At 41.6% G+C, this 27,045-nt stretch overlaps 1 protein-coding gene across 1 annotated transcript; it reads right to left on the reverse strand.

Annotated features, from left to right (window-relative positions):
- Positions 1 to 1,003: 1,003 nt before the first annotated feature.
- Positions 1,004 to 25,855, reverse strand: LRRC31 (leucine rich repeat containing 31). Its single transcript, XM_007115657.2, is given in 10 exon segments — positions 1,004 to 1,337; positions 6,579 to 6,744; positions 11,740 to 11,907; positions 13,960 to 14,124; positions 14,907 to 15,074; positions 15,294 to 15,458; positions 18,204 to 18,371; positions 20,122 to 20,265; positions 25,085 to 25,096; positions 25,672 to 25,855. Coding segments are annotated over 10 exon segments (1,674 nt in total).
- Positions 25,856 to 27,045: the final 1,190 nt, after the last annotated feature.

Raw genomic sequence — 27,045 nt, forward strand, 5'->3', positions numbered from 1 at the left:
AGCAGCGAGTCCTAACCACTGGATTGCCAGGGAATTCCCATGATGACTTTTTCTTTTAGAGTGGTATTGATTTCAAATTCTACATGTCTTTCAAGCAATGATTGCAAGATGAATTATTAGTGTAGCAAGAAGAAAGCAAAACATAACTTGACTGGAGCATATCAGAACAGAAATGTGTGAACAGACCCCTCTGCCATGCAATGAATTTCATGCTCTAGTAAGAGAAAAATGAAAAATTCCAAAAATCACTTAGAGCAGCACAGAAACTTTAATGAGTTAAGTAGGTTTTATGTGGCAAATTCCATGTCAAAGAAATGCTCAGAGGTAATATGTTAATTGTTTATTTTAGCAACAAAATGTTTTACTTTATTTTAACAAGGTATTTTTTGATACTGGCTTTTGAATTTTTGACCACTTTTAATGAAGATTTGTATGTCAGTGGCCATTATTAGTGTTCATGGTTTATATCTGAGATAAAAGCCAAGAGAATATAAAATAATAAACCACTGAAAGGAATACTTTCTGATAAAAATGTGAGTGGACTACATTAAGATACATGTAATGGTAAAGAACATGAAAATATTCCACAGTTAGTGCCTTTCACATTAGAATTTCACACACACGCGCACATACACATAAACATACACCCTTATATTTAAAATATTTAGGAAAAGAGAGGCAGAAAATTCCAGAGCAAGACAAAAGGAGGTGCAGTACCAAAATCTAAGCATTTTTGTCAGGGCTTCTAAACAGTAAATGAACTAACTATATATCAAAACAAATGAAAATCCATTGAAAAGTGTCATTCTTGTTTTATAAAATAGAGAATAAAGACATGCTCACATTAGATTATTATAGACAATATATATTTACAAAGCTCTTGTACTGTAAATCACACCAAACAACCCAGAAGCTGGTACTCCTTGATTTCACCGGGATTCACTCTTGTTTTTTCCTCCCCCTTAGGATGGTGTGTAGCTTAGTTGAGCCTTGAGAAGTCAGCTTACTGAAACCCACCATGGTCAAAGTGAATGCTGCTTCTGTGATCTTGGTCAAAGCCTTCTAGTTCTTCCTCCTGTGAGGCTGGGAGGACCCACCTCTTCATTCCTATCTTGGTGATCTCAGGAAGTTTGGTCACGGCACATAACAAGTTTCTAAACCATTGTCCACACTCCCGAAAAGCTGATGGCTGAAGGCTAATATCCAGCTCGGTTAACTCTTTGAGGAGCCACAGATTTTGGCAGAAGATGGCCCATTCTGCATCACAGATGCTGTCATTGTAGCTCAGGTCCAGCTTCTGCAGCCTGGCCAGGTGACCTGTCTAGATTACCGATGCTGAAAAACAAAATCACTCTAAATGCTAAAAGCCAAGGATACTTTCTAGTGTGACCATTTCCCACTTCCAATAACACAACACAGTAGCTCCAGGATTCGTAATGACAAGACTGATACTTAGTAATGAAATGTTATTAGCTAGCAGTTTTATTCAGGGCATCTGAAATTACTCTAGTAACAAATTTCCTCTCTGCATTTCATGTACAGCTTGAAAATGGATTTTTCTTTCTCTTTCCAAATCCCATTCCAAAGAGTGTCTTTTTTGTCGAGTTCCTGCTCTCTGCTCCACTGGAGTCCCAACTCTTACTGCAGACTTTTCTCTAATTAAAGGTGAAGAGTGATGGCTCCCTGGCTTTAACTCAGGACCATTTCTGAATAGTTTTCTTGCTGTTTACTGCTGTTTAATTATTCATTGCTTATTCATTCTTCATTCAACAGTTATTTAATTGAGCACTTTCCATGGGTAAAATATGCTTCGATAATTTCTAATTCATGGGTCAATTAGAGACTTTATTTTTTTATTTTTATTTTTTTTGTGGTATGCGGGCCTCCCTCTGTTGTGGCCTCTCCCGTTGCGGAGCACAGGCTCCGGACGCGCAGGCCCAGCGGCCATGGCTCACGGGCCCAGCCACTCCGCGGCACGTGGGATCCTCCCAGACCGGGGCGCGAACCCGGTTCCCCTGCATCGGCAGGCGGACGCGCAACCACTGCGCCACCAGGGAAGCCCCAATTAGAGACTTTAATACATGGATCAAGTTTTCCTTTGAATAGCACATATCACAGTACTACCCAGAATGGCTCTCAATCAATAACAGTTAATGATGAAGCTAAGAAAAGGAGCTAGGAGAGACAGCCAAAGCAGACAGGACATGCTTCCCTTTTCAGCCAAAAACAGGAATGGATTATAGAGATGAGATGTGTAGACTCTCAGAGTTGGAAGGGACCTTGGAGGGCTCCTCATTCAACCTGATCGATGTTCAGAGAGAAATCCCTCTCACAGCTTCTCTACTGGGCACCAGCCCAACTCTGCCTGAAGTCCCTCTTCAGGCTTTGCCCCAGCAGAGGGAAGCAACTCTCAGCAGCAGGAAACCATGCCTCTAGGCCCTATCTGACTTTCCCCACTGCCCATCTCAGCCTGCTGGGAACCTCAGCTCCTTCCTCGTGCCAACCATGCAGTGTTGGACAACAGTCAGGTCCCCTCAAATGTCCCCCCACTGTAGGCCTAAACACGCCCTGGTCCTTCAATCATTCCTCACACATCATGGCTTCCACACCAAGTGGGATGCTCCACCCCCATCATTTTCATTATCCCAGTCAGGGACACTCAATAGCTGCATTTGGTCCCTAGGTGTTCCTGTTGATCGTGTCCCTTCCTATCTTTCTCTCTCGGAACATTACTCACCATGTTCTCAAGACCTAGCTAAGTGTTAAAGATAATGTGCATGCTTTTTCCCTTTAGAAAATTTTCTATTACAGACATTTTCAAACATATAAAAAGTAGATGGAATAGGAGTGAGAACTCCCATGTTCCCATCAATCAGCTTCAACCTTATTTTCATTCCACTGATCTTGGTTCATCCAGTCCCCTTCCCCTACTTTTTGTCTGTTTGGTTTTTAGTATTTTAAAGCAAATCTCAGACATTGTTTTACCTTTCCTATACTATTTGAATTTTCCAATGATGTGACTACTCTATTTATTATATTTTAGTATTTTATATGCGTTATATTTTTTAAAATCTGGGTAATAGTATCATAGGTCATGAAAATACTATTTTTGTAGCTTACTATATGAAAAAACCAATGCTGTTATTTACAAAAGAATAAAACACAAACTACTAGTGATTAACAAATTCTTAAAGTTTCTATTAGAAATAATCAAAACAGTTAAGTGGCAATGCTTAAAGCCACACACAGCACTACTTGTCATTGACTAAAAATTGAAAGAACAAAAAATACCCTTGACAAAATGTAAAAGTATAAATTCGACCTGAGGAAGAAAACCTGGTAGTAAAAATTAAGAAACAATATATAATGGCTGGAGCTATGATTAATAAAATACAATGCAGACCAAAATAATAAAAAATGGAAGAAGCAAATTTTAATAACTTTAAATGAAATAATTTAAATATGTTTAATGGTGTCCAGTTCAGGAAAACAAAACAAACCAAAGGCTTATTCTTTGAGAAGACTGATAATATTGATAAACCTCTTGTGGTAATCAGAATTCTAAGGTGACCCCAAGATTTCCACCCCAATTCCTAGGACTGTGTATATGATGGGTTCCCATGATTGGGTTATATTACATGGCACACCTGAGTTTAAGAAACGCAGACCCAAGCGAGGTTAACCTACTCACAGGAGCCCTTTAAAAGCAGAGAATTTTCTCCAGCAGGTGGTTGAAGAGGAAGGAGGTCACAGAAGAAGTAGTCAGAGTGATTAGCAGACATTAACAGGATTATAAGAAAACAACTTTATTTCCATAAATTCCACCTAAGTAAAATGGGCCAATTCCTTGGGAGACACCAAGTACCAAAACTCAAGAAGAAAAAGATAACCTGAATGGTGCTATATCTATTTTTTAAACTGAATTTGTAATTTAAAACTTCTCACAAAGAAAACTCCAAGTTTAGACAAGTTCAGTGGTCAATTCTATGAAGTTTCAAGTTAATGAAAAAATAATACCAAGTCTACAAAATCTTTCCAGGAAATAGAAGAGGCAGGAACACTTGCCAACTCATTTTCTGAGGTCATTATTACCCTGATACCAAAGCCAGACCAAGATATTACAAAAAAACTATTAGGCAATTATCTCTCATGAACATAGCCACAAACATCCTCAACAAAATATCTTCAATTCATTATAAGAAATCTAGCCAGATTAGGATTCCTTTACCTGATAAAGGGCACATCTACAAAACACAAACAAAAACCTATAGCTAACATTATACTTAATGGGAAAGACTGAGTGCTTTCCCCCCAATATTGAGAACAAGGCAGGGATGTCTGCTCTCACCTCATTCAACATCTACTGGAAATCCTAGCCAGTTAAATAACCAAGATAAAGAAATAAAAGGTATAGAGACTGGACAGGATGAAATAAAGCTGACTCTAATTATAGATGACATGTTGCCTATGTAGAAAATCCTACAGCATCTACCAAAAATCTCATAGAACTAATAAATGAGTTTAGCAAGGTCTCAGTGTAAAATGTCAATATATGAAAATCAATTGTATTTCTACATACTAGCAATGACCAATTGGGGATCAAAATTTAGAAACCAGTACCGTTTATAATAGCACCAAAAAATTAAATACTTAGATATAAATTTAACAAAGTATATGCAGGATCTGCATGGTAGAAACTACAAAACACCAATGAAATAAATCAAAGAGGACCTAAATAAAAAGAGAGATATACTGTGTTCATGGATGGGAGCGCTCAATATAGTTAAGATGTCATTTCTCCCTGAATTTATCTATAGATTCAATGCAATCCCAATCAAAATTCCAGAGGGATTTTTTTGTAGATATTGACTAGCTGATGCTAAAATTTATATGGAAATGTCAAGGAACTAGAATAACCAAAATGATTTTGAAAAAGAAGAACAAAGTCAGAATGCCCATGCTACCTGATTTCAAGGCTTACTATAAAGGTTTAATAACCAAGACAGTATGGTATCAGTAAAAGAATAGATGCATAGACCAATGGAACAGAACAGACCAAAAATAGACCCTCACAAACTGGCCAATTGATTTCTGACAAAAATGCAAAGGCAATTCAATGAGTCTTTTCAACTAATGGTGCTTGAATAATTGAGCTGTCATATGCAAAAATATTTTCAGCCCATATCTCACGCCTTGTACAAAAATACTCAAAATGGATAATAAGTCAAAATGTAAAATGTAAATGTAAACCTTTTAGAAGAAAATCTTGGAAAAATCCTTGAGAACTTGGGTTTTGCAAAAAGATCTAATGCAACACAGAAAGCTCTATACATCAAATTAGCAAATAGATAAATAGATCTTTATCAAAACTGAATGTCTTGGGACTTCCCTGGTGGTCCAGCGGTTAAGACTCCGCACTCCCAATGCAGTGGGCCAGGTTTGATCCCTGGTCAGGGAACTAGATCCCGCATGCCACACTAAAAGCTCCCTCATGCTTCAACGAAGATCTCGCATGCTGCAACTAAAACCCGGCACAGCCAAATAAATAAATATTTTTTTAAAAAAACAAAAACTGAAAGTCATGCTGTGCAAAAGATACTGTTAAGGGGATGAGAAGACAAGTTACAGACTGAGAGAAAATATTTGCAAGTTATATATCTGATAAAAGACTTGTATCCAGAAAATCTAAAGAACTCTCATTAAGAAGAAAACAAACTATCCAGTTTTTTAAATTAGGCAAAAGATTAGAACAGACACTTCACCAAGAAATATATACAGTTTACAGATAAACACAGATAAACACATAAACACATAAACACGTAAAAATATGCTCACCATCATTAGTCATTAGGGAAATGCAAAATAAAATCACAATGATTTGTCCACATCCTCTAATTACAGTGTTTGGCCATAACACTTGTTTTGAAAACACATATTTGTTCCAACTAGACTGAAATATCAGAGAACAGTGTGAGCATAACACAAATTTTTTGTTTGCTTATGCATAATTTATCCACAGGGAACAGTAGGTGAACATAGAAAACTGCACCCAGCTGAGCTAAGGTGGGTATAGGCGTAAACAAAACTCACACATGCACACACCTCTCAAGGACAAGGAGCCTCACCCATCCACATCCAGTGTTCCAACTTTCTATTCTACATCAGGTAATCCTCCTTCTTCCACCACCATATCTACGTCTATCTCCTTTTTTTCTTCTTCTTCTTTTTTTTTAATGTTTGGCCGCACCTTGTGGCTTGCGGGATCTTAGCTCCCCAACCAGGGGTCGAACCCTCGCCCCCGGGAGTGAAAGCGTGGAGTCCTAACCACTGAACCGCCAGGGAAATTCCTCCATCTCCTTTTATGAAACACTCTCCACTGTCTTTTTGGTTTTAGGATTGCCCTTATCTGTTTTAACCAGCTCTCTCCTAAGCAGATGTCAGGGAGCAGGGAAGCTGCACAGAGGGCTTAGCTCCAGTCCTCGCTGCCTTCTCCACCTCCCTTCCCCTGGACTGGCAGGGCAGGCATGCTGGGCTCTCAGTGCCAGGAATGCTTTGGATGGAACCAGTAAGTAAAATCCAGAAGAGCCACGTCCTCTGTCACCAGGGAACAGCTGGTCAGCCTCAGCACCTGAAGGGACGTTGAAAGCTTTAGCGTTTCCAGGAGCAGCTTTAGGTTGCTGCCAACACACTTATTCCAGGAAAGGTTGACTATTTCCAGAGCAGGGAGGTGAATGGAGGCTTTAGCTGAAATTGACAGCGATAAGAATAGCAATAATTTAGGTTTCCTTAGAGGTCATAAGCCTTGAATTTGAGGAACCTAGGCCAGGGCAACATATTACTACCAGTGAGGTTAAGACAGTTGTAGAGACCGTTTCACCTGCCTGAAATTCATGGCCTCAATTTATGTTGTCTATTTTTATTTGGGAGAAATGTTGGAAACTTTAGAAAAGTAAAACTTGATTAAATGGGAACTTCCCTGGTGGTGCAGTGGTTAAGAATCTGTCTGCCAATGCAGGGGACACGGATTCGAGCCCTGGTCCAGGAAGATCCCACATGCCGTGGAGCAACTAAGCCCACGCACCACAACTACTGAGCCTGTGCTCTAGAGCCTGCCAGCCACAACTACTGAGCCCCTGTGTCCACAATTACTGAAGCCTGCGCTCCTAGAGCCCGTGCTCCGCAACAAGAGAAGCCACCGCAATGAGAAGCCCGCGCACTGCAACTAAGAGTAGCCCCAGCTCACTGCAACTAGAGAAAGTCCACGTGTAGCAACGAAGACCCAACGCAGCCAATAAATAAATAAATAAATAAAAATTTAAAAAACTTGATTAAATGGAATTCACTATCGACTGGGATTTCTTTCCTTCACTTAACATTCAAGAAGGAGAAAGAGACGAACAATTTTCACAGCTAGTCACGATTTCCAGAGTGTGTCCTGGTTTTACATGTCCTGGTCGCTGTTGAAATTCAGAGACAAGGCCAAACCTCCCTAGAACTCTGAAACACCAAAATGTATTTGTGTTTACTTAACTGCAGTTAACAGAGACAAAGAAGGGAAATAGTGTATATTGGGAAAGATTTTTAAAGGAACTTCAAAGATTTTCTGCTTAGTTCTCGGTTTCCCCTAATATTAAAATTAACCAGAGCAACTTATCCATGAGGTATAGCCATTAATTACATTTTAAACTATTCTGCCTTCTTTCTAAAAAATAATATATGTTTGAGGGGTAGATATATATTCTTTTTATAATATCTAACAAGAGCACTCTCCCACTCCTATGGTACAGAGACCTATCAAAAAGAAATTGAACTTCCTTTTCTCAAAGTGATGTAGAGAAATATGTATTTACTTGATTTACTTCTTTTTTTAATTTTTGATTTACTTCTTAATTAAAATTGAATTAAACAGGTCTCCCTCGGCTTATGGTGGGGTTACATCCCAATAAGTTGAAAATAGCTTAAGTAAAAAATGAATTTAATACACCTAACCTTCTGATCATCATAACTTTGCCTAGACTACTTAAACGTGCTCAGAACATTTATATGAGCCCATGGTTGGGCAAAGTCATCTAACACAAAGCCTATTTTATACTAAAATGTTGAATATCTCATGTAATTTATTGAATACCATACTGAAAGTGAAAAACAGAGTGGTTGTCTGGGTACAGAGTGATTGTTAAGTTTACCCTCGTGATGGCATGAGTATTGCACCAAGTATATATTGCTAGGCCGGGAGAAGATCAAAATTCAAAATTCTAAGTATGGTTTCTACTGAATGTGTATTGCTTTTACACCACCTTAAAGCCGAAAAGTGTGAAGTCAAACCGTTTAAGTCGGGGACTGTCTAAAGATTTATGTCAGATGATGTAATTTTGAGTAATATCTACTTGATTATGATCCATTGATTGTGTAGCTATAATTGAAAAGAGTTGTGCCTTCTGATGGCAGAAGACACAAAGTTAAAAACAAAATGTTCGGGGCTTCCCTGGTGGCGCAGTGGTTGCGCGTCCGCCTGCCGATGCAGGGGAAACGGGTTCGTGCCCCGGTCCGGGAAGATCCCACATGCCGCAGAGCGGCTGGACCCGTGAGCCATGGCCGCTGACCCTGCGCGTCCGAAGCCTGTGCTCCACAACGGGAGAGGCCGCAATAGAGGAAGGCCCGCATACCACAAAAAAAAAAAAAAAAAAATGTTCTTTAAAAATATTCAACATTTTCCATCTAGGAAGTATATTTATGAAATCTCATGTTGTCCCCAAATTTATTTTTTGTGGAATTTTCCTAACAACATTAGTCTGAGCAGTGGAATGTGGGGTGTGTGTGTGTGTGTGTGTGTGTGTGTGTGTGTGTGTGTGTGTGTGTGTTTACCTAGCCATTTTGGGGATTATAGCCCCCTTTGAGAAATTTGTCTGTCTGTATGTCTGTCTATCTATCTACTAACCTGCCTATCTACTTACTGACTTATTAACTAATACCGAAAATGTGCTTTGAAGGATGCAGTGAAGAATAAACACAATCCCTGCCCTCAAGAAGGTAACAGTCTGAGAGAAGTATCAACATTAAAAAACCACACATGTAAATACATAATTATAAATTCTGATACAGGGAGATATAAGGAAGATACAGGGACTTCTAATTCAGAGAGGGGCTGTCTTAAAAGGGGACATTTACACTGAGACCTGCAATCAGAGCTCCCCAGGAAAGACTGGGGGGTAGGGAATTCTAGAGAACAGGAAGGTCAAAGGCAGGAGAGAGCTCGGTGATATGAAGGAACAGAAAGAAGCCAACTGAGGCTGGGTTCAGGGAGCAACGGGGAGAGCCACCAGGGGGCCTGTTGATCACATGAAGGAATCTGGATTTTACCAGAAGTGCTCCAGGCAACCGCTGGCTTTTACAATAAAATTTACTTTTTTTTTTTGGCCACACCGTGTGGTATGTGGGATCTCAGTTCCCCGACCAGGGATGGAACCTGCACCCCTGCAGTGGAAGTGCGGAGTCTTAACCACTGGACCGCCAGGGAAGTCCCCAAATTTACTTTTTAAGTAAAATGTATAGACCCTCTCCCCATAATAATATTAACAACTGGCATTTATTGAGCATTTACTATGAGCCAGACACATTTCCAAGAACTTCACATGTAATAACCCATTTAATTCTTACAACCCTATGAGATATGATCCTATTATTCCATTTACAGACAAGGAAACTGAAGCACAGAGTTGTTAAGTACCTCAGGTCATGAGAGCCAGAGCCAGGATTTGCTTTCAGATGTCTGATCCCGGGTGCTTTGGAGCCAGAAAAATGTACCATACATTCCCCACCAACAAAAGAATTGGAATCAGTTTTAGGGAGTTCACAGCCCCCTGCCCAGGCCTAACTATAGACTGACTCTCTTAAGGGAGGAGCCATGGACCTCAGGTTAAGAAACGTACATATCCTGCTACTTTTCCCCATCCAGACACGTGGCCAATGAGATAAGCAGTGCTGGGGGAGGGCTGGGAGCAGTACATGGCAAGGACCAAGACCCTGTGGGTCAAACAGAATACTTGGGCTGAAAAGGAGAGCAAGAGTACCCTAAATAGAGAGTTCTTAAAATTTGGGATAAATTATATGTACTTATTTTTATTAACAGATATTAATAAATAACTACTTGTTATTTTTTTATTAATAGAATGCCTTTATTTCATTAATAATAGCCCTGTTGTGTCTATAGGACAATTCATTTTTAAGGGAGTGTCAACAGACATAACCCTTGAGGGAAGGTCAGAGAGAAGGGCTCTGTTTTCCCTGTTACCCAGGAAGCACCAGAATCCAACCACACTAGTCTTGTGCATGTGTACAAAACAGAGTTAACCTAGCAGGCCTGAGACCACTATCCCTACAAAGTCCTGCTGGCAAGGTTGTCCCTTGGCTGACATCTGGGAACTTGGCATTTGGAAGTGCTGTCACCATTCCCTAATAAGCTTATAAGGGTGGTTCCTTGTGTTTGTGTACAAATAAGATGATTTATGCTGAACACTAGCTTTCCTTCTGTGAGTCTGGAATTTTGGTATGTGCTTCGTAGAGGGTGCCTGCACGACCAAGTCCCACTAAAAACCCTGGACTTGAAGGTTCAGGCGAGCCTTCCCAGGAAACATTTCAGACCATGTCGTCACAACGTGCTGCAGGAACGGAGCGCACCCTTGTGACTCTGCTGGGAAAGGAATCTTGGAAGCTTGGGGCTGGTGTCCTCTGGACTCTGCCCCATGCATGTTTCCCTTTGCTGATTTTGCTTTGTATCCCTTTGTTGTAATAAATCTCAGCGGTGAGATCTGTGAGTCCCTCCAGTGAATCACTGAAGCTGGAGGTGGTTGAGGACCCCTGGCACCATGTGCTTAAAGTGTTGGATGCCTGGGTGGTATATTTGGGAAAATTGGGCAAAGTCCCTTTGCCTCAGAATGTCTCCCTCTACTCGCTGACAGTGCCCTTGCCCCAGCATAGGCAGAAACGTCAGATTTAGTAAATCCCTGATGTAGGCCGGGCTGTATCCATGGTCTTCAGGCACGCCAAGATTCCTGAGAGAGGACAACAAACCCTGTTGTGACTAGGTGCTAGGCAGCCAGCTAGGCTCACACACTAGTAATTGCCTCCCTTTCCAGCAATTCCAAATTATACTGTACAAGTTACCGGGAATGTGAGCCTTCAGAGTTGGTTATACAGCCGTCCCTCCGTATCCACAGGGGCATTGTTTCCAGGAAACCCTGCAGACACCAAAATTCATGGAAGCTCAGGTCCCTTATATAAAATGGCACAGTATTTGCATATAACCTATGCACATCCTCCCGTATACTTTAAATCAACTCTAGATTACTTATAATACCTATTACAATGTAAATGCTATCTGTGTAAATTGTTGCCCGAATGAGACAAATTCAAGTTTTGCTTTTTGGAACTTTCCGGAAATTTTTTTCCAAATATTTTCAATTTGCTGTCAGTTGAATCCACGGATTTGGAACCCATGGTTACAAAGGGCCAACTGTGTACATTTTACATTTTAAATGTTAAATTTACAATGCCAGAAATCATTCATGTGGCTTTGAAAGTCACTTTTAAGAGAGCATATTTCTCGAAAGAAAGACAAATTAATACTTTACTTTGTCTACAGCTGAGCCTTGGAATGAAATTCATTTGTAGGCAAAGAGAGGCCTCCCCTCTCAGATGTTATGGTACCGGTGCCTGCAGGGATTTGGGGAATGCTCTTACCCAGGGCAGTAAAAGTCTCACTTTCCAAAGCACAGTTGTTGATTAACAATGACTTCAATGCTGGTAAAAATCGGAGCCTGCTGAGTAGGTTTTCAGAAGAGCTGCCCATCTTTCTGTTGGCAGATAAATCCAATTCTTGAAAACTCGAGAGAAAAGGTATAACCTGGGCTATTAAAACATCAACAGTGACATGTTTTAGGCAGCATCTCACAAAGTGTCTTCTGGGTGTTTGGGTCCCACAGTCTTCTTGATCAGCAAGCACAGCTCTTCCCTCTCTGACCCCTACCCTGCCTTACACACAATTACACACCACATACACACCAGCCATTCTTCCCAGTATGCAGCTTGGGCTCTTCTACAAGCCTCTCTCAAGGCTAGAAGTTAAGAGCAAAGACTTTGGAGACAGAACTGGTGGTTCTAATCCTGGATTTGCTACTAAAGAACTGTGTGGTTTCGGACAAGTTACTTAACTTCTCTGAACCTCAGTTTTCTCAATAAGAATAACAATACTACTTCACAGAGGCAATGGGAAGATAAAACGACTTGGTATATGTAAAGTGCCTGGTACAGTGCCTGGCACACACTAACTGCTCAATTAATGTTTGATACGATCATTCTTTTCTCAGAATATAAGTCAGAAGTACTAGAAAGGCAATGAAATCAAGAAATCAGAACAGATATCTGTGGCTAACAGCACCAGAGTGGGGTCCTGAAGGCCCTTGCTGTGCCAGGAGTTACCCCTGCTTCGCTATCTTTCTGCTGCTTTTCCTGCTTCCAGACCTTTGCCCTAGTTCTTTCCAATGTGGGAAATGCAGTATCCTGGGATCTCTGTGGGGCTGGCTCACCTCCTCAGAATCTTCCAGGGCCACCAAAGCTACAGTAACCCTTTGGTCACTATTACATCTCCCTATTTTCTTTTCCTCCCAGCACCCCCGTTACGTGATTTGTTTGTGTATGTGCTTGTCTTCTGCCTGCCCTCCCCAAAGGTGAGCTCTGTGTGTAGCGGCTGCTTCGTGCCCAGAGTGTGCCTCAGAGCCTGGAAATCAGAGGCACAAATGTTAGTGGAAGGATGGTGACACTTCACAGTCTCCACCTGGAGCCCAAAAAGGGATTGTTTACTACTTTAAAATCTTCATGAAAGCCGTGATCTCTTCTCATCTTCCCCAATTGAGGGATAAGAGTCTAAGAAATAACTTAGCAGGGCTAGACATCAGTATTAGACCTAAAGACCTATTTTACTGTTTTTCTCCCCCAATTGTACTAAAAACAACAACAAATTCTTTTTCTCATTCTTGATTGATTGATTCATTCAATCAATCACATTCCCAACAGGCATTTACTGGCTGCCAGCTATGTGCCAGACCCTGTGCATGAACAACAGAGAGATACTGAAAGAAAAAAACCCATCCCTACGCAGGAGGAGCCCGTAGTACGGAGGGAGAGCAGAGCATGGCTGGTGTGCATGAACTCTAGCACACATGCTGTGGCTGGAGTAGTCAATGGGGGAAGGAATAGAGAATGCAGTCAGAGTGACAGAGGAGCAGGAAAACCATCTGGACTCTTGTAATAATCTAGGCATGAGGTGACAGACAGTGGGCTGGGCCAGGGTAGTAGAGGTCTAGATGGTAAGCCATGGTCAGAGTCTGGATGCATTCTGAAGGTGTACTGTGGCTGCAGGTGGAATAAAACCCTTAATCTCAAGAGTGTGCTTGCTGTTTGTTAGGGGAAACTGCACTTATACATTACAGGTTACAGGACTATGTCTGTGGTAGGAAAGTAAGCGTAGTGACCTAAAGTTGTAATGTACACCCGTTATGCACCGTCCCACTGACTTTCTGTAACTTCATTTGTATCCAAGTGCCTAGGCTTCACTTGATTAGCGAGAAAGACTCAACACCCTTCGTTTTGGCTTTCCTTCTACATCCCTATTTGTAATACACTTTGTAACAGTAACAGATCCATTTCTAAACAGCCCCATAAATTCAAAAATTTTCTCCCTCAAGTGCCACATCTATCCTTTATAGATGTGTACAGGAGGAGTTTAGATTCACTAACAATTACTGGGCACTTATTATTTGCCAAATACTATATTGGAGCATTCACAAAACTTTTATGATGTGATCCTTCCGGTAACTTCATAAACAGCATATCTCAAATTTATCAGGTTTGCAAACACATGGCAAGGCTCCAAGAGTCCTCCCTCGGCTCTGCAGTACCTACTCGGCCACACCATGTGGTCGGCCGTCAGCGAGCACTGGTGAAGATCCAGCCCCTCCAGATGCTCGAACGTGGCCAGCCTCGGGGAGTCTTCAAACCCTCCACTCATCTCCTTGTTGCAGGAAAGGTATAGTGTCCTCAGTTCACAACAGTATCTAAAAGCAGCATCTACAAAGAAGGTCAGAACCCCATTCTGACATATTACAAGGCAGTCGGCAGGAGAGGGGCAGGTGTGGAGAAGGGAGACTGAGACAATATGTACACTATGTTGACAAAAGCCCAGACAGTGGGATAACTGTCCACTTTGTACCATCTACCCCTTCAGACCTGACAATGGCTTCAAATACACACTCCCTGTGATCTGCATTGATCGTCAATGGTTTTGATCAAAATCTTTCAACTAATGAATCTTCCCCTACTATCCTTGAGCATTGGTGCTGTCATAGCATTCTAGACTTATTCAAACTGCCAGGGAGAAGGATTTTACAGGCTCTAGAAGTTGAAGGGATAAAAACACATTTCCTTTCCTATTCTTTAATGTGGATACTCTATAGCAGAGTAAATTTTAACTACAGATGTCACTGAAGCTGTTCTTTTTATCAGTACCAATTCCTTCCTACTACTAAGCATAAAATAATGCTGGCATTTTCAAAAGTAAGAGAAAAATGGACTGCTTTAGTAGCACACTTACTTTGCACAGTGTCTCTCTCAGACCTAAAATATCCTGGCCTTTTCAGTGTCAGCTGTTTTTAAAGATTATTTTTGTAATCATGAAAGTACATGCTCACTGTAAAAGACGTAGAAAATCAATAAAACATGAAGAAGATTTAAATCACCCATAATCTTATTCCCCAACATAACCACTCTTTATATTTTGTTGTATTTCCTAACAGCTTAAAAATTCCGTATAATATAAAGTTATATAGAAACTTTAGCCATTGCTAACTCACCCAGTAGTTTGACACTCTTTTGTGATAATCCACATGAATGTAACTTCAAGACTTTCAGATTTAAGGTACTTTTTAATCCCTGAGCAATACTGTTGAGACTGCCACCGATGTTTCTGTTAATAGAAAGATCAAGTACTTCAAGGTTTTGCAGCCTAAGTAGCAACTGACCTGGAAGGAAGGAAATCCAAAGGACAACTCAGTAAAGATGCAGGGTGTGAAAGTTGGGGCAGGCAGGAGGGAGGTACATCTTCATGTGACCTGGGATATAGTGAACCACTCTTTCAATTCAGGGTGAGAGAAAACATAGCCAACGTTGATTTCCAAGCTATCCAATCATGGGTGCCTTCACATTTTTTCCTGGGAAGGACTCTCCCAAATTCCACTTACCGACACACGCCCCATCTTCTGACGTGAGGGCATAGTCCACAAGCTCAAGCATTTGTATCTTGCTCCCTTCTCGGAATGTCTGGAGGATCAGAGGCAAGTTTCCTCCCACTTTACTGTTCCAGGACAAATTCAACTCAAGTTCAGGCAGCGCTTTAAGTGCTTCTCCTGTTACAAAATGGCCCAAAGATCAGGTTGATCGCTAATCTGCAAAGCAGGGAATTCATTTCAAAATCAATACAGCCATTGTTTTCAGAGTATTGAAGCCGGGCCAGCTACTGGTTAGATGCCAGGGAACAGGGAGGAGAAAAGGACCCAGTTCTTGCTCACTCCCAGCACGGTGAGCTTCTATGTGTACAGGCACAGCAAGTCTAGTTCCTCCAGAGTTCTGAAGCCATGCCCATAAGCAAACATTGTGTAAAAAAAAAAAAAAAAAAAAAAATCCAACTGTTAGTAGGGGTGGTTTTACCGAATTGTTTTTATGGTGGTAAATATTTCTACCAGTCCATCTACTTTCTCTCATCCACCTTCTCCGGGGATGAGCATTGCTGAGAAGCTCGGCCAGAGGTAGAAGTGTAAAAGACTTAGAAAATAAAACATGAAGAAGCCCTTTAATAGAATGTTCCTCATTTGAAAAAAAAAAAAAATGAAGAAGATTTAAATCACCCATAATACTATTCCCCAGCATAACCACTGTTTATATTTTGGCCAGAGGAAGATTGGCCAGAGGTAGAGGCAAAGCAGGGCTCTGGCCACCACAGAGGAAAATCTCACTTTGACATCAAGACTATCACATACAACTGATCCAACCACTGCAGGGAGGAACCAGTAAGAGAGCATCAGGCACTAGCAGCTCATAACAGTGATGCAAACTTGGGGTGGAGGAGGATGCAGTGAGGGGGGTGAAACTTGACATTTCTGATACCATTTCACACAGGAAACATCTGAGGGCTACAGAGTGGAAGCTGGGAGAGAACAGGGGAAGTGTGGGGAGATCAGCCCTTAGGAATAATTTTCACTGCTTTGGGGGCAGAACAGAATGGTGAGCCACACACATAACAAATGTGCTTTCTCAATACCTGGAGTCAATTTTAGCACCAGTTAAGAGTGTTGGAAGTTCCACTGTGTCCAGAAGCCTCTCTTCCACCGTCCACTACTGGGCTGGAACTTCTGCCACTGGTTATTTATTCCATGGTTTAAGGTTTTTGGAGTCCAGGAGCCCCAGGTTAAAATGCAAATTCTCCAGGAGTTATAATATCATAAGCCAGGGATAAACAGGTGTCATTCTGTATGCCACTGCCAGACAAAGGGGCGTGGATATGTATCGCCCTGAGGCAACCCCCAGGATCAGGGAGGAAGAGTACATGATTGTCTGCAGTGCATACGGTACTGGAGGGCCTAGGCATTTGCAATCCTGCACTAAGCAATTGTAACAGGTGTAATAATGTTGAAATGCCTCCTGATTTATGTTTTCTTATCAGTAAACCATTTATTCTCTTTATACTCCATCTGCCGTTAAGGCTAAGCAGAGTATGGATGATAAGATAGCCCCTCCTGGTGGAGAGGATGCAGAAATCCTTCCAGAGAGGATAAAATCTCGGGGAGAGAGGAAAGGATACAAAACATTAGTGACAAGGGTGCAGACTCTCTCCTGGACCAGATGAGTTTAGAGTGGGTCCCAGGGCAGAAATTCCACTTCCTGGTTTCTTAAGGATGGTGGATCATGAAAAAGATTAGATTAGTCGTAGAAAATAATCTATACTTATTTTCATGCCTGAGTAACAGTAAGTTAAATTTGAGACCCTGGTACACGATAACCAGCTGTTAACCAGTGGGGCTAAATTGATCATGAAAAACCACAGAAAGGTAATTTTGGATGAGGGAATAGGGAAAGAAAGAATTATCGATTATTGAGTGCCTACTATGTGTCAAGCACGTAGTAGGTACTTTACAGAAATTATTTAATGCTCACAATAATTTTTTTGAGGTGGATATCACCCCTTTTCAGAGATAATAAAACTGAGGCTCAGAAAGTTTAAGTATTTTGTCATGGTCACAAAGAGAATTAGAAGTGGGACTAGGATTTGAAAGGATCTGGCCAGCTCTGAGATGTATAAAGTTTTTCCTTAGCTATAGGAAGGGTGAAGCAGGAAACATCAGCTGGCCCCCATTTTCTAGGGAAGGATTAGAGAGAAGACATTGGCATAAATTTTGTTGCTTTTACAGAAATCTTTGCAGAGATGTAAATTATCAAAATACATGATCGAAGTAAGAAACTTCAGACAAAAAGAAGACAGAAAAAGTATTAATTGCATCTAAAACCAGCAAGCATTCTAGATAACCCAGCATTCATAACCCAGTAAAGCAGCTGGGTTAGTTAGTAGCACGACAAATTTTATCTTATGTTCTATGTTAACCAATGTTTGATATACTATAAACTAACTTAATTGAGGTTCTAGTACTATTTAAATCATTGCTTTTAATTGAAAAATCTTGTTTTGATCATTTTTTTAAAAATGGGAATGGGAAAATAGAAGAGAGAAGTACTATTTTGGAATTGGAAAGGAACTTAATTATTATCTATCCCAACTCCTCTAATTTACAGATGAGGTAACAGACCCAAAGTGAGCAAATTTTACAGTTACCATCTCCAGTTAAACTCCATGAGAACAGAGGCTTGGTCAGCCTGTTCCCTTCTCTATCCCTGGGCTTAGCACAATGCTAGGTGCAGTTACACAGCTCCTTAGAAGGTATACAAGTGCTCAGCACAGCATCACATCATGTACAGGCAGCGCTCTCATCCTTGTCCATGGGCACTTGAGGGGGTGGTGACCCAGATAATTTGCCCCTGAGGGTTTGGGTTGCAAAGATCCTTCCAGGGGAGCCATCTCTTAAGGGAAGCATTCATCATACCCAGTGCTCGAACATCATCAGCAGTAAGTCTGCAACTACCCAGCCTCAAGATTTTTAACTTGCTGACAAGATGCATTTGCTGCATGAGTAAATGGAGGGTTCTGCCTATGAAATCATTCCAGGAAATATCCAGTTTTTCCAAGTCTGGGAGAGAAGGCAGCAAAGCAACTAGAAGTGAACACAAGAAAAAACAGATTTGCATGTGTAATTTGTGATTTGTAGTAAATAGGATCCACTGCCTGTTGCTCTGTAAGAGGATAGAAGGAGGGTGGACTTGCTGACTTTCCACAAAGCAGGGATCTCTCAGCCGCACAGCTGGAGACATTGTGACATTTACTTTACCTATTTCTTGGGACGTTTTCTATTTCTGCCAAATAACTGCACTCTGAAAATGCAGTGGTGTTTCCATAAGATTTCATAAGAACTCCTTTATTGTAGTGGAAATTGTAATTCTACTGCTAGGACTGTTACTACCACTGTCACTGTAATGTGTATACTGGTCCTTTTATTTCACAAAACCCCCTGACACCTGTTACCCTGTCGTCCTACTGGACCCTCAGGCTGAAGGTCTGGGGCATACTCCGTTGGCAGGACTGCTGAGACTGAGGGTGCCCGTTACCTTTTCTTTCTTATCTTGATCACCTGGGTGTCACCACCTTATAATGTTCCTGTTATACCTACATGGGCCAACATGTGCAGGTTTAGACTGGCACAAACCCTGACCAGAACCTTCTCTGAGTTTCCTCCATTGCTACAAAAATTGAAGCTACTCTCTGTGAACAAGATTCTCAAAGGTCATCTTTATCTCCTGCAGCAACAAGACTTAAGAGTGGAAATGCCAAAGTCAAGGGGCGAAAGTGTCTTTGCTTGCTTGTTTTTAAACATCTGTCTTGAATGTTAAAATAGTGGCAGCAGTCAGACGCTGCATGGTGAGCTTCTAGAGTTACAGGCATAGCAATTCCTGACCTTTCACAATTCCGAAGAAATTCTAAAAACTTGCTTAGGGGGCAAGAAATATGTTTTCTTTCTACTAGCATTCAAAGCACTTTAGCAACTTCATCTTGTTCACCATGATCCTAACTTTATAAAGTATGAGATCCTATTGAACACATTAAGAAGGAAAAAAAAAGGATTCCTGGGGCCCACCCTCAAAGATTTCAATTCGGTGGGTTTGGGTTGGACTCAAGTGCCTGCATTTCCACAAGTTCTGCAAGAGATTCTGACACGTACATAGGCATTTGAGAATCACAGGCATGGTTAGCGCTCCCTCATAAGAGATCTGTCTCAAATATAATGGCATGGATTTTAATTAAAATACTCAAGGACCCCTCACTCAAAACGCAGTTCTTTTGATACCTCTGTTGGTAGACACACCCAATTTGATTCAAGACTTGATTTAAGGTATCTGAAAAAAGAGAGTTTTTTTAAAAGGTGGTGACAGTGCTGTTGGGAAGATGGTTCTTTGCAACCAAACTCCTGCTAGAGTGTCACAAACAGTAGTTGCACTTTTGTGTTAAAGGTGTTAGCAATAATTGCTGGTAGTGATAGTTTTCATTCCCCAGATAACAACGAGATGCCCCTTTAAATTCCCAGCAGGGCTCAGTTTTATGGATGAGTTTACATCCTATGCAGGAACAGATGTGTTTCAGGGAGCTAGAGGTAATCCAGTCGAGAAGTAAAATTGCTCAGGAAAAACAAACAAACCTCCCTCTTAATCTCGGCTCAAATCTTTGAAGCTTGAGGAAGAATCAATTAACTTGTTTTTAAAAAAAAAAAAAATAGCGTTGCATCTGCGCTTCCTGAGTTGTCTGGGCCACCCTGCAGACCTCGGGTTACCAAGTGAGGACTGAACACTTTCCCTGCTCATTCCAGCCCAAAGGCCCTCTGTGCCTCTGCGCAAGGTCAACTCCATACAGACCTGGCTCCCTCACATCCGCTGTTGTTAGTCTACAGTTGTTCAAATCTAGACACTTGTCCACAGGGTTTTTGCCCAGCTTCTACGGGAACGGCTCATTTTCCTCCATCCTGGATTTTAATTCCATTTCTGAAGTGACAGTCTTAGCTGCATTATAAAAATAAAGAAAAATTTGCTGTGAATGACAGAGTGTATTAAAGATGCATAATGATCACCATAAGACAAGTGAGAAGACAGACAACAACTCTGAACTGGTCCCTTGTGAAACCTCACCTCAGAAGGGGACAAAACCTGACCTCTGTTCCTGCAGTCGGTGCTCAACTTTGGCCGCTCCAGTGACCCGTTTCCTACAAAGGAGCCTGAGGAACTCAGTGGCTTTTCTCTCGTGGCCTGACCTGGGCTTCTTGCATGTAGATGGAGCTTTGCTCCTGGACAAAGAGGTAAACTTGTTAGCACAGCGTTTAAGACAGCGCTGCTGGAAGGACGCACAAACATCTTTGGTGAATGCAATGCTGGGGGTATGCCCAGGTACTGGCCTCCTAACCAGACAGGTGAGGAAGGGGAAGCACTGCAGTCACCACTGATGAGCCTCAGATGGCTAAAGGGAGCGAGTGAAACACTCGATGCTCACTTCCTAGACCCTTCAATTGACACATCCGGAGAGAGTGGTCCCTGGGAGAGCTTTTGTATTTTCTCAACTCCTGCCAGAGAATGCACTCAGAAAGCCTCATGTGTCCTCGTCATTAGGGACTTTTTATGTGGCACCCTTGCCAAGTTCCACTGTAATAATACCACACTACAGGATATCACTACAATTTTTTAAAGTTAAATAAATAAAAATAAAAAGCTATAATTTTATTGAGTGCCTACTATGTACCAGGGCTTTACCTACTGCATGTGTCAACATTTAAGACACATGTGAAACACATCATACTTTTGTAAGGAAAAATGAATAGGCATGTACTGACAGTGACTTTAGAGAGGTTTTGTAAGTGAAAAAGTACAGTTTAAAACACATGCAAAGAGTATACTGGAATCCAATAGGAAAGCATAAGTTCTGAATGTGCAGTAATACTCTACTACCCCTGACAAAACATATACAACCACATAGCAAAAAAGAAATATATTAGTACCAGTGGAAATGAAAAGATAATGGCATTACAGTAGTAGTAAATTTAGACTTAAATATTAGCAGGATAATAAAAACTCCCCCTCTCCTCCACAGTGTGTCTGGTGGCTTGCTAGTTTTGTTTTGTTTTGTTGCTTTGTTTTGTTTTGTTTTCTTGGTGGCTTGCTATTTTTAAGAAAACCATCTACAGGCTGTACATCTTTGTGGGGATGGATGGTGTTGTCACATTCTACCAGTAGGAGGCAGCATCATCCACCTATCATTTACCTCTTCATTTTGGCCTTCAATTTTTATTATGGTACATTGGATACAAGGTATTTTGTTTTGGGTAGGGTTGCCAGATTTAGGAAAAATAAAAGTAGCACGTCTGATTAAACTCAAACTTCAGGTAAACAGGAATCATTGTTTAGTAAAAGTATGTCCCAAATACTGGATTTTTTCTGGCAACCCTAATTTTGGGTGAGGAGAGTTGTGGATGGAGGATGTGAGTACAGGGCATTTTGTGTAAACTCAATGCAAAGAGTCACAATTACACTATTTCATAAATTTGGAAACTGAGACTCAGAGAGACTGTTAAGTAGTAAGCAGCAGAGTCAGAATTTGAATCCAGAGCAATCGGCTCCAAAGCCCATTATGTGCAGGTGCTTTTTAAAATTTTTGTTCTTAAAAAAATTTTTCTCTGCATTGTATCTTATTGCTCTCTCTTTTGTTTTTTAGCTTTCTATCTCCATAGGCTCAGCCTACAATCATGCTCAAGTTCCAGCCTCACCAAACCTTCTTTTTCTTTGTTTTCTCCTCAATCCACTGTTCTGTCAATCATTTCCTTTACTGTCAAATGTTTGGAAAGAATGGTTTGTACTTGCTGACCCCACTTCTTCACCACAGTTACCAATTAACCCTCTACATTCTGGTTGCCACACTCACCTAGCCAAATAGATTGTTTCTCAGAGGTCACCACCAATGACCTACATATGGTCAGGCCATTCAAGATGGCTGTTCTCTTGCTCTCTGTCCATCCCCTGTTCCACCAGGCCCTGCTTCACTCACATGACTATCCAATCCTCTTAATTATAGGGCTTAATCAGTAACTGCCTGCATGCTTGCCCCCTGCCCCTGCTGCTGGTTTCTGTGGTAACTGATGAGCCCACCTGACATCAGTTCCCCTATAAATGGTAGCCTCCTTCTCCACCAAGTAGCGGAGGTTGTTGCTATGTCCTGTCTGCTGCTGGCCATCCATGGAAGGAGTGTTGCTCCAGGACCTTTGTGTAAGATGCCCCTTAACCAATGAACTTTGATGTCTCTGTTGTTGTCTCCAGGCTTTTTCTTTGGTCTCAAGGCTGAGCAGCTACAAGATTTGCAGGCTGGTGGGGTGCGGTCCACCAACCAACCAGTTGACAGATTCAGAAATCTCTTCTCAGACCACAGCCTACTTGGGCACTCTGTAATATTTATAAGATTGGCAAGTCCAAGGCAGCACAACTGGAAAACCTGGTTCAACTCGTGGGTCCATCAGGTAAGCAAGTGACTTAACTTCTCTGAGCCTTGGTTTACTCATCTATAAAATGGAAATTATAATTCCTGCCTGGTTCATTTCTCAGGAGCATAGTGACTTAAAGTTACTGAGGCCTCCCAGGAAGATGGGACTCTGCAATGCCTTTTACATCAGAGGTACTTTGTAAACATTTGTTGAATGAACAAATAGCTAAACAAATGAATGAATATTAGTTTTACAGTTCCTCAATTACCAAAATAAATCAAGATGACAAATCTTTATCAAACCACCTAAGTATAAATATGAGTATCAATTTATGAGGCCCTTGGACATCTCCTTACAGACCATATATTTCTTTTTTTTTTAATCTATAAAACCCTTCCTTCAAAAAATATTTTATGTCACACCTCAATATATAAAACAGATGAGTCAGAGCTGCTACAGGTTGGCTGAGGCAGGAGGGCTGGCCCTCCGTGGAGGGTGCAAAGTGACCACACATAAGCAGCTCCACGGAGTGACTCGGGGCCTTTTCTGGCTGCTTTACTGCTGAACCGAGCTCTTGCTTCTCCAGGTGATTCTGTGAGCCAAGCAGTATCTTCTCATTAGGTTCTTTTCCAAGCTAAACCTGTAGGGGCTTGTTTCCGTTGTTTACAACCAAGAATCCCAATGCTTTCATAAAACATTTTTACATGTTTGTAACATGGGTGATGCTGTACAGGGAACCAAGGTAACAAGTTCCTGTTGCCAAGGAGCTACCTGTCTAATGGAGCAGACAGACAAGAAAGTCACGGTCGCATTACAGAGGGTCCAAAGTCCAGTGGGTGTGTCTTGGGAAGCTTCCAGGTAAACGTGGTAGATAAATTGCACCTTAAAGGGTGAGTGAAAGTCAGCCAGGGGGGTGGACATGAGTACGGATAAATGGGGGAGGGGTGCAGAGGGAGGATGCCACAAGGGAAGGTCTTTCTAGGCACAGGGACCCACTTCGGGGGAATGTGGCCAGTTTGGGAAACAGTCAGTCAGAATGTCAGGAGTAGAGGATGAACATAAGATTGGGGGGAAGGCAGAGGTTGTGAAGAGCTATTCAACTGATCACAAACACCTTGAAGACCATGCTTGAGAGTATAGACTTTCTCTTCAAGGCAAGAAAGACTCAGTGAAGGATTTTAAACCGGTGAGAGACACCACAGTATCTGTGGTTTAGAAAGAGCACCCGGTAGCAGTGTGGAGGACAGGCTGGCCACAGAGAAAGACCAGGAGCAGAGAAACCAGGGAGAAAGCTGTGGCAGTGGTCCAGGCAAGAGACGACGAAAGCCAGGACAGCAGCGGAGAGGAGGAATGAGGTCCCAGAGCTGTTTGGAGGACAGAATTCACATGACTCCAGGGGCCACTGGATCTGGGGAGAAATGGAAATGGAGCAGCCACGCATGGTGTTGCCCAGCCGGGATAACCAGCTGACTGGTCTTGCACGGTTAATTTAATCATGGTTATGGCTATCCATTAACCATGTTCCTGAAGCTCCAAATCATACTTTAGAACAAATATCAACAACTTTCTGATGGCCCTCTGTTAAAGGTAGACTTCTTAACTTTTACTTCCAAAAATGCATTCAATCTGCTTACAGGTAAAATGATATTTTTGGTATCTGGTGCAAATAATCTGACGGACATGAGGGTAAGTATAAATGAAACAAGATTGGCCATGGATTGGTAATTGTTAGAGGGAGGTGGTCATATGGGGACTCATACTGTTCTCTCTTCTTTTGTATATGTTTGCATAAAAAGTTTGAAGTGTTTTAAAAATACATTTAATCTAATAATATAGTGATGGCATTGTATATGACACAACTTTAGAGAGAGATTTGGCAATATTTTCATAACCCTTGTATTTTGTAATCTCTGTTCTGGGAATTTGTGCTAATTAGCTGAAACAGAGTAAAGCAGAAAATAGGGGAGAGGGAAAGCCAAAGATATTCACTAAAGGGCAGAAAAGGAACTTAAGTAATTATGGCATAGGCATGTAATGGCATATTATGCCACTGTCAAAATTAGGCATATGAACATCATGTAACAATATGAGAACTGAGCAGTATAATATGTCTCAGTAGGATCACAGCTCCGTGTAAGATCAAGCGGGCTTTATAAGCTCTTATAACTGTACAAAGTACGTCCCTTTGGGCCCAGCTACCTCTCTGACTGGTCTCCTACTACTTTCATCCTCTCTCCGTCTCTCATCCTGCTTCCGCATGCCTAACCTCCTGGCTTGCCCTCAAGCACTCCAGGCTCACTCCCATCTTGGGCCTTTGCATTTACACATCCCTTTGCCTGGAAAACTACCCCCACAAATACCTGTGTAGCTGGCTTCATTCATTCTACGTGGCTGACTTTCAGATCTCAGCTCAAATGCCACCAAATCAGAGACTCCTTCCTTCCAACCACATCTAAAATAGCACCCCCAGCCCATCATCCTCTGTCTCCTCAGCCTGTTTTGTCTTCATACGACTTATCGCACTGAAATTATATCTGCTTTTGTTTCTTTATGTACGTAAATGTTCTCTTTTTCATGGCTGTACTTCTAATAACAGTGACTGGCACATAGCAGATACTCAGTGTTTGACTGGTTGGTTGACCATAAATGCACGTATATGAATAAAAGGCTGAAAAGAATCTTGAAGAAATGACCATTTGTGTTAGAATGAAAGGAAATAGGGTATTTTTCTCTAAACCTTTCTGCAACATATTACTTTTGATAATTTAAAAGGAAAGTGAGGGGAATTCCCTGGTGGTCCAGTGGCTAGGACTCCACGCTTCCACTGCTGGGGGCCCGGGTTCAGTCCCTGGTTGGAGTCCCGCAAGCCGTGTGGCATGGCCAAAACAAAAAAGTAAAATGAGCAAATTATTTAAAGCATTTAACAAAATAAATGTTTAGAACAGACTCATCATATTAGGTTTTGGTGTCTCGTCGCTGGGTCGAAAATCAGTTGTTTTAAGGTCATTGTTCGCTTTTCTGTTTTCAGCTTTGGGGGACCTGAATTTTGACCCACTGATGCATTTGTTGACAAATGAAGTCTGGGGTTTAGTTTCTCCATCTGAGGAACTCTTGTTCCCTGTTTGACTCATGGACAAGTTGAAGGGGGTCTTTCTCAATAAGCCATCTTCCTGTGGTTTTCTGTTTTCTAGGATTTCAGAAGAAAACAAGAGTTTGTCAAGCCTGTGTGAAATCCTAACTTCCCACACCTGTCTTTATTTCCCCCTTACTTTCTGTTTTTATTGCTGGTAGTGTTTAAAATAAAAATAAGAATGATGCAACCCAGGATCCTGGAACTAACAGATGGTAGCTGATACAAATCCAAAGCAAATTTGAGTTTTAAACTTTGCCCTATTTTATTGTGAGATACAATTCATTACATACCACTTTGGCAATTGCATTAAATGTGTCAATACTTTTAAAATTTCAACAGTCAATTTAAGTTACCTTCCGGGAGAGTTAGTGTCAGAGCACTCAGCATGCCTCTAAGCTGTCTGGCCCTTTGCAAAACTGTCACCCAGAGGAGTCTGCTCCCAGGGACCCCAGTCACATCTTCTTGGCTTACCGTTTCTTTTTCTCTTGGCATTCTCACCTTCTCTACTGCAGCCCTTCACCCACACCCCATAAAAACACATTGGCAGTAAAGAATTAATTCACTACAGAACTCGATGCTAAGAGATTCAATGATAAACAAGACACAGCTCATGTCACTGAAGTCTTAACCTGGCGGAAAGATGGTTACACTGGAACAAGGGCTGTCAGGGAGGAGAGACCCATGTAGTCAGGGAACCCACGGTTGGACCAAGCCTGTCTTGGAGCACAGCCTTTGAACGATAAGTGGCATTGCCTGGGTTTTGAAGAACTGAGATAGCTAAAAAGAGGAGAGAGAGGGAAGTGTCCCAGGCAGAAAAATCAGGCTCAGAAACTTCCAGGTATGAAGATGTAAAGGAGCCTGGGGTTGCCTCTAGGAGTGAATTCTGGTTTGCCTGGAGCAAGAATGGAGGATGGAGGTTAGGGGTAGTTCTGGTATGATTTGAGGCTCAAGAATCATAAGGGTCAATCTGTGAATCCCTCCGGGGATTTGCTTACATTTTAAGGGAGGGTTCAAGACTTAAACTAAAGGGATAAAACTATAAATGGAATTTTAGATTTTTTTTTTTTTTTTTTTTTTTTGCGGTAAGCGGGCCTGTCACTGTTGTGGCCTCGCCCATTGCGGAGCACAGGCTCCGGACACGCAGGCTCAGCGGCCATGGCTCACGGGCCCAGCCGCTCCGCGGCATGT

This window comes from Physeter macrocephalus, chromosome 1 (assembly GCF_002837175.3).
Source record: "Physeter macrocephalus isolate SW-GA chromosome 1, ASM283717v5, whole genome shotgun sequence".
Classification (NCBI taxonomy): domain Eukaryota; kingdom Metazoa; phylum Chordata; class Mammalia; order Artiodactyla; family Physeteridae; genus Physeter; species Physeter macrocephalus.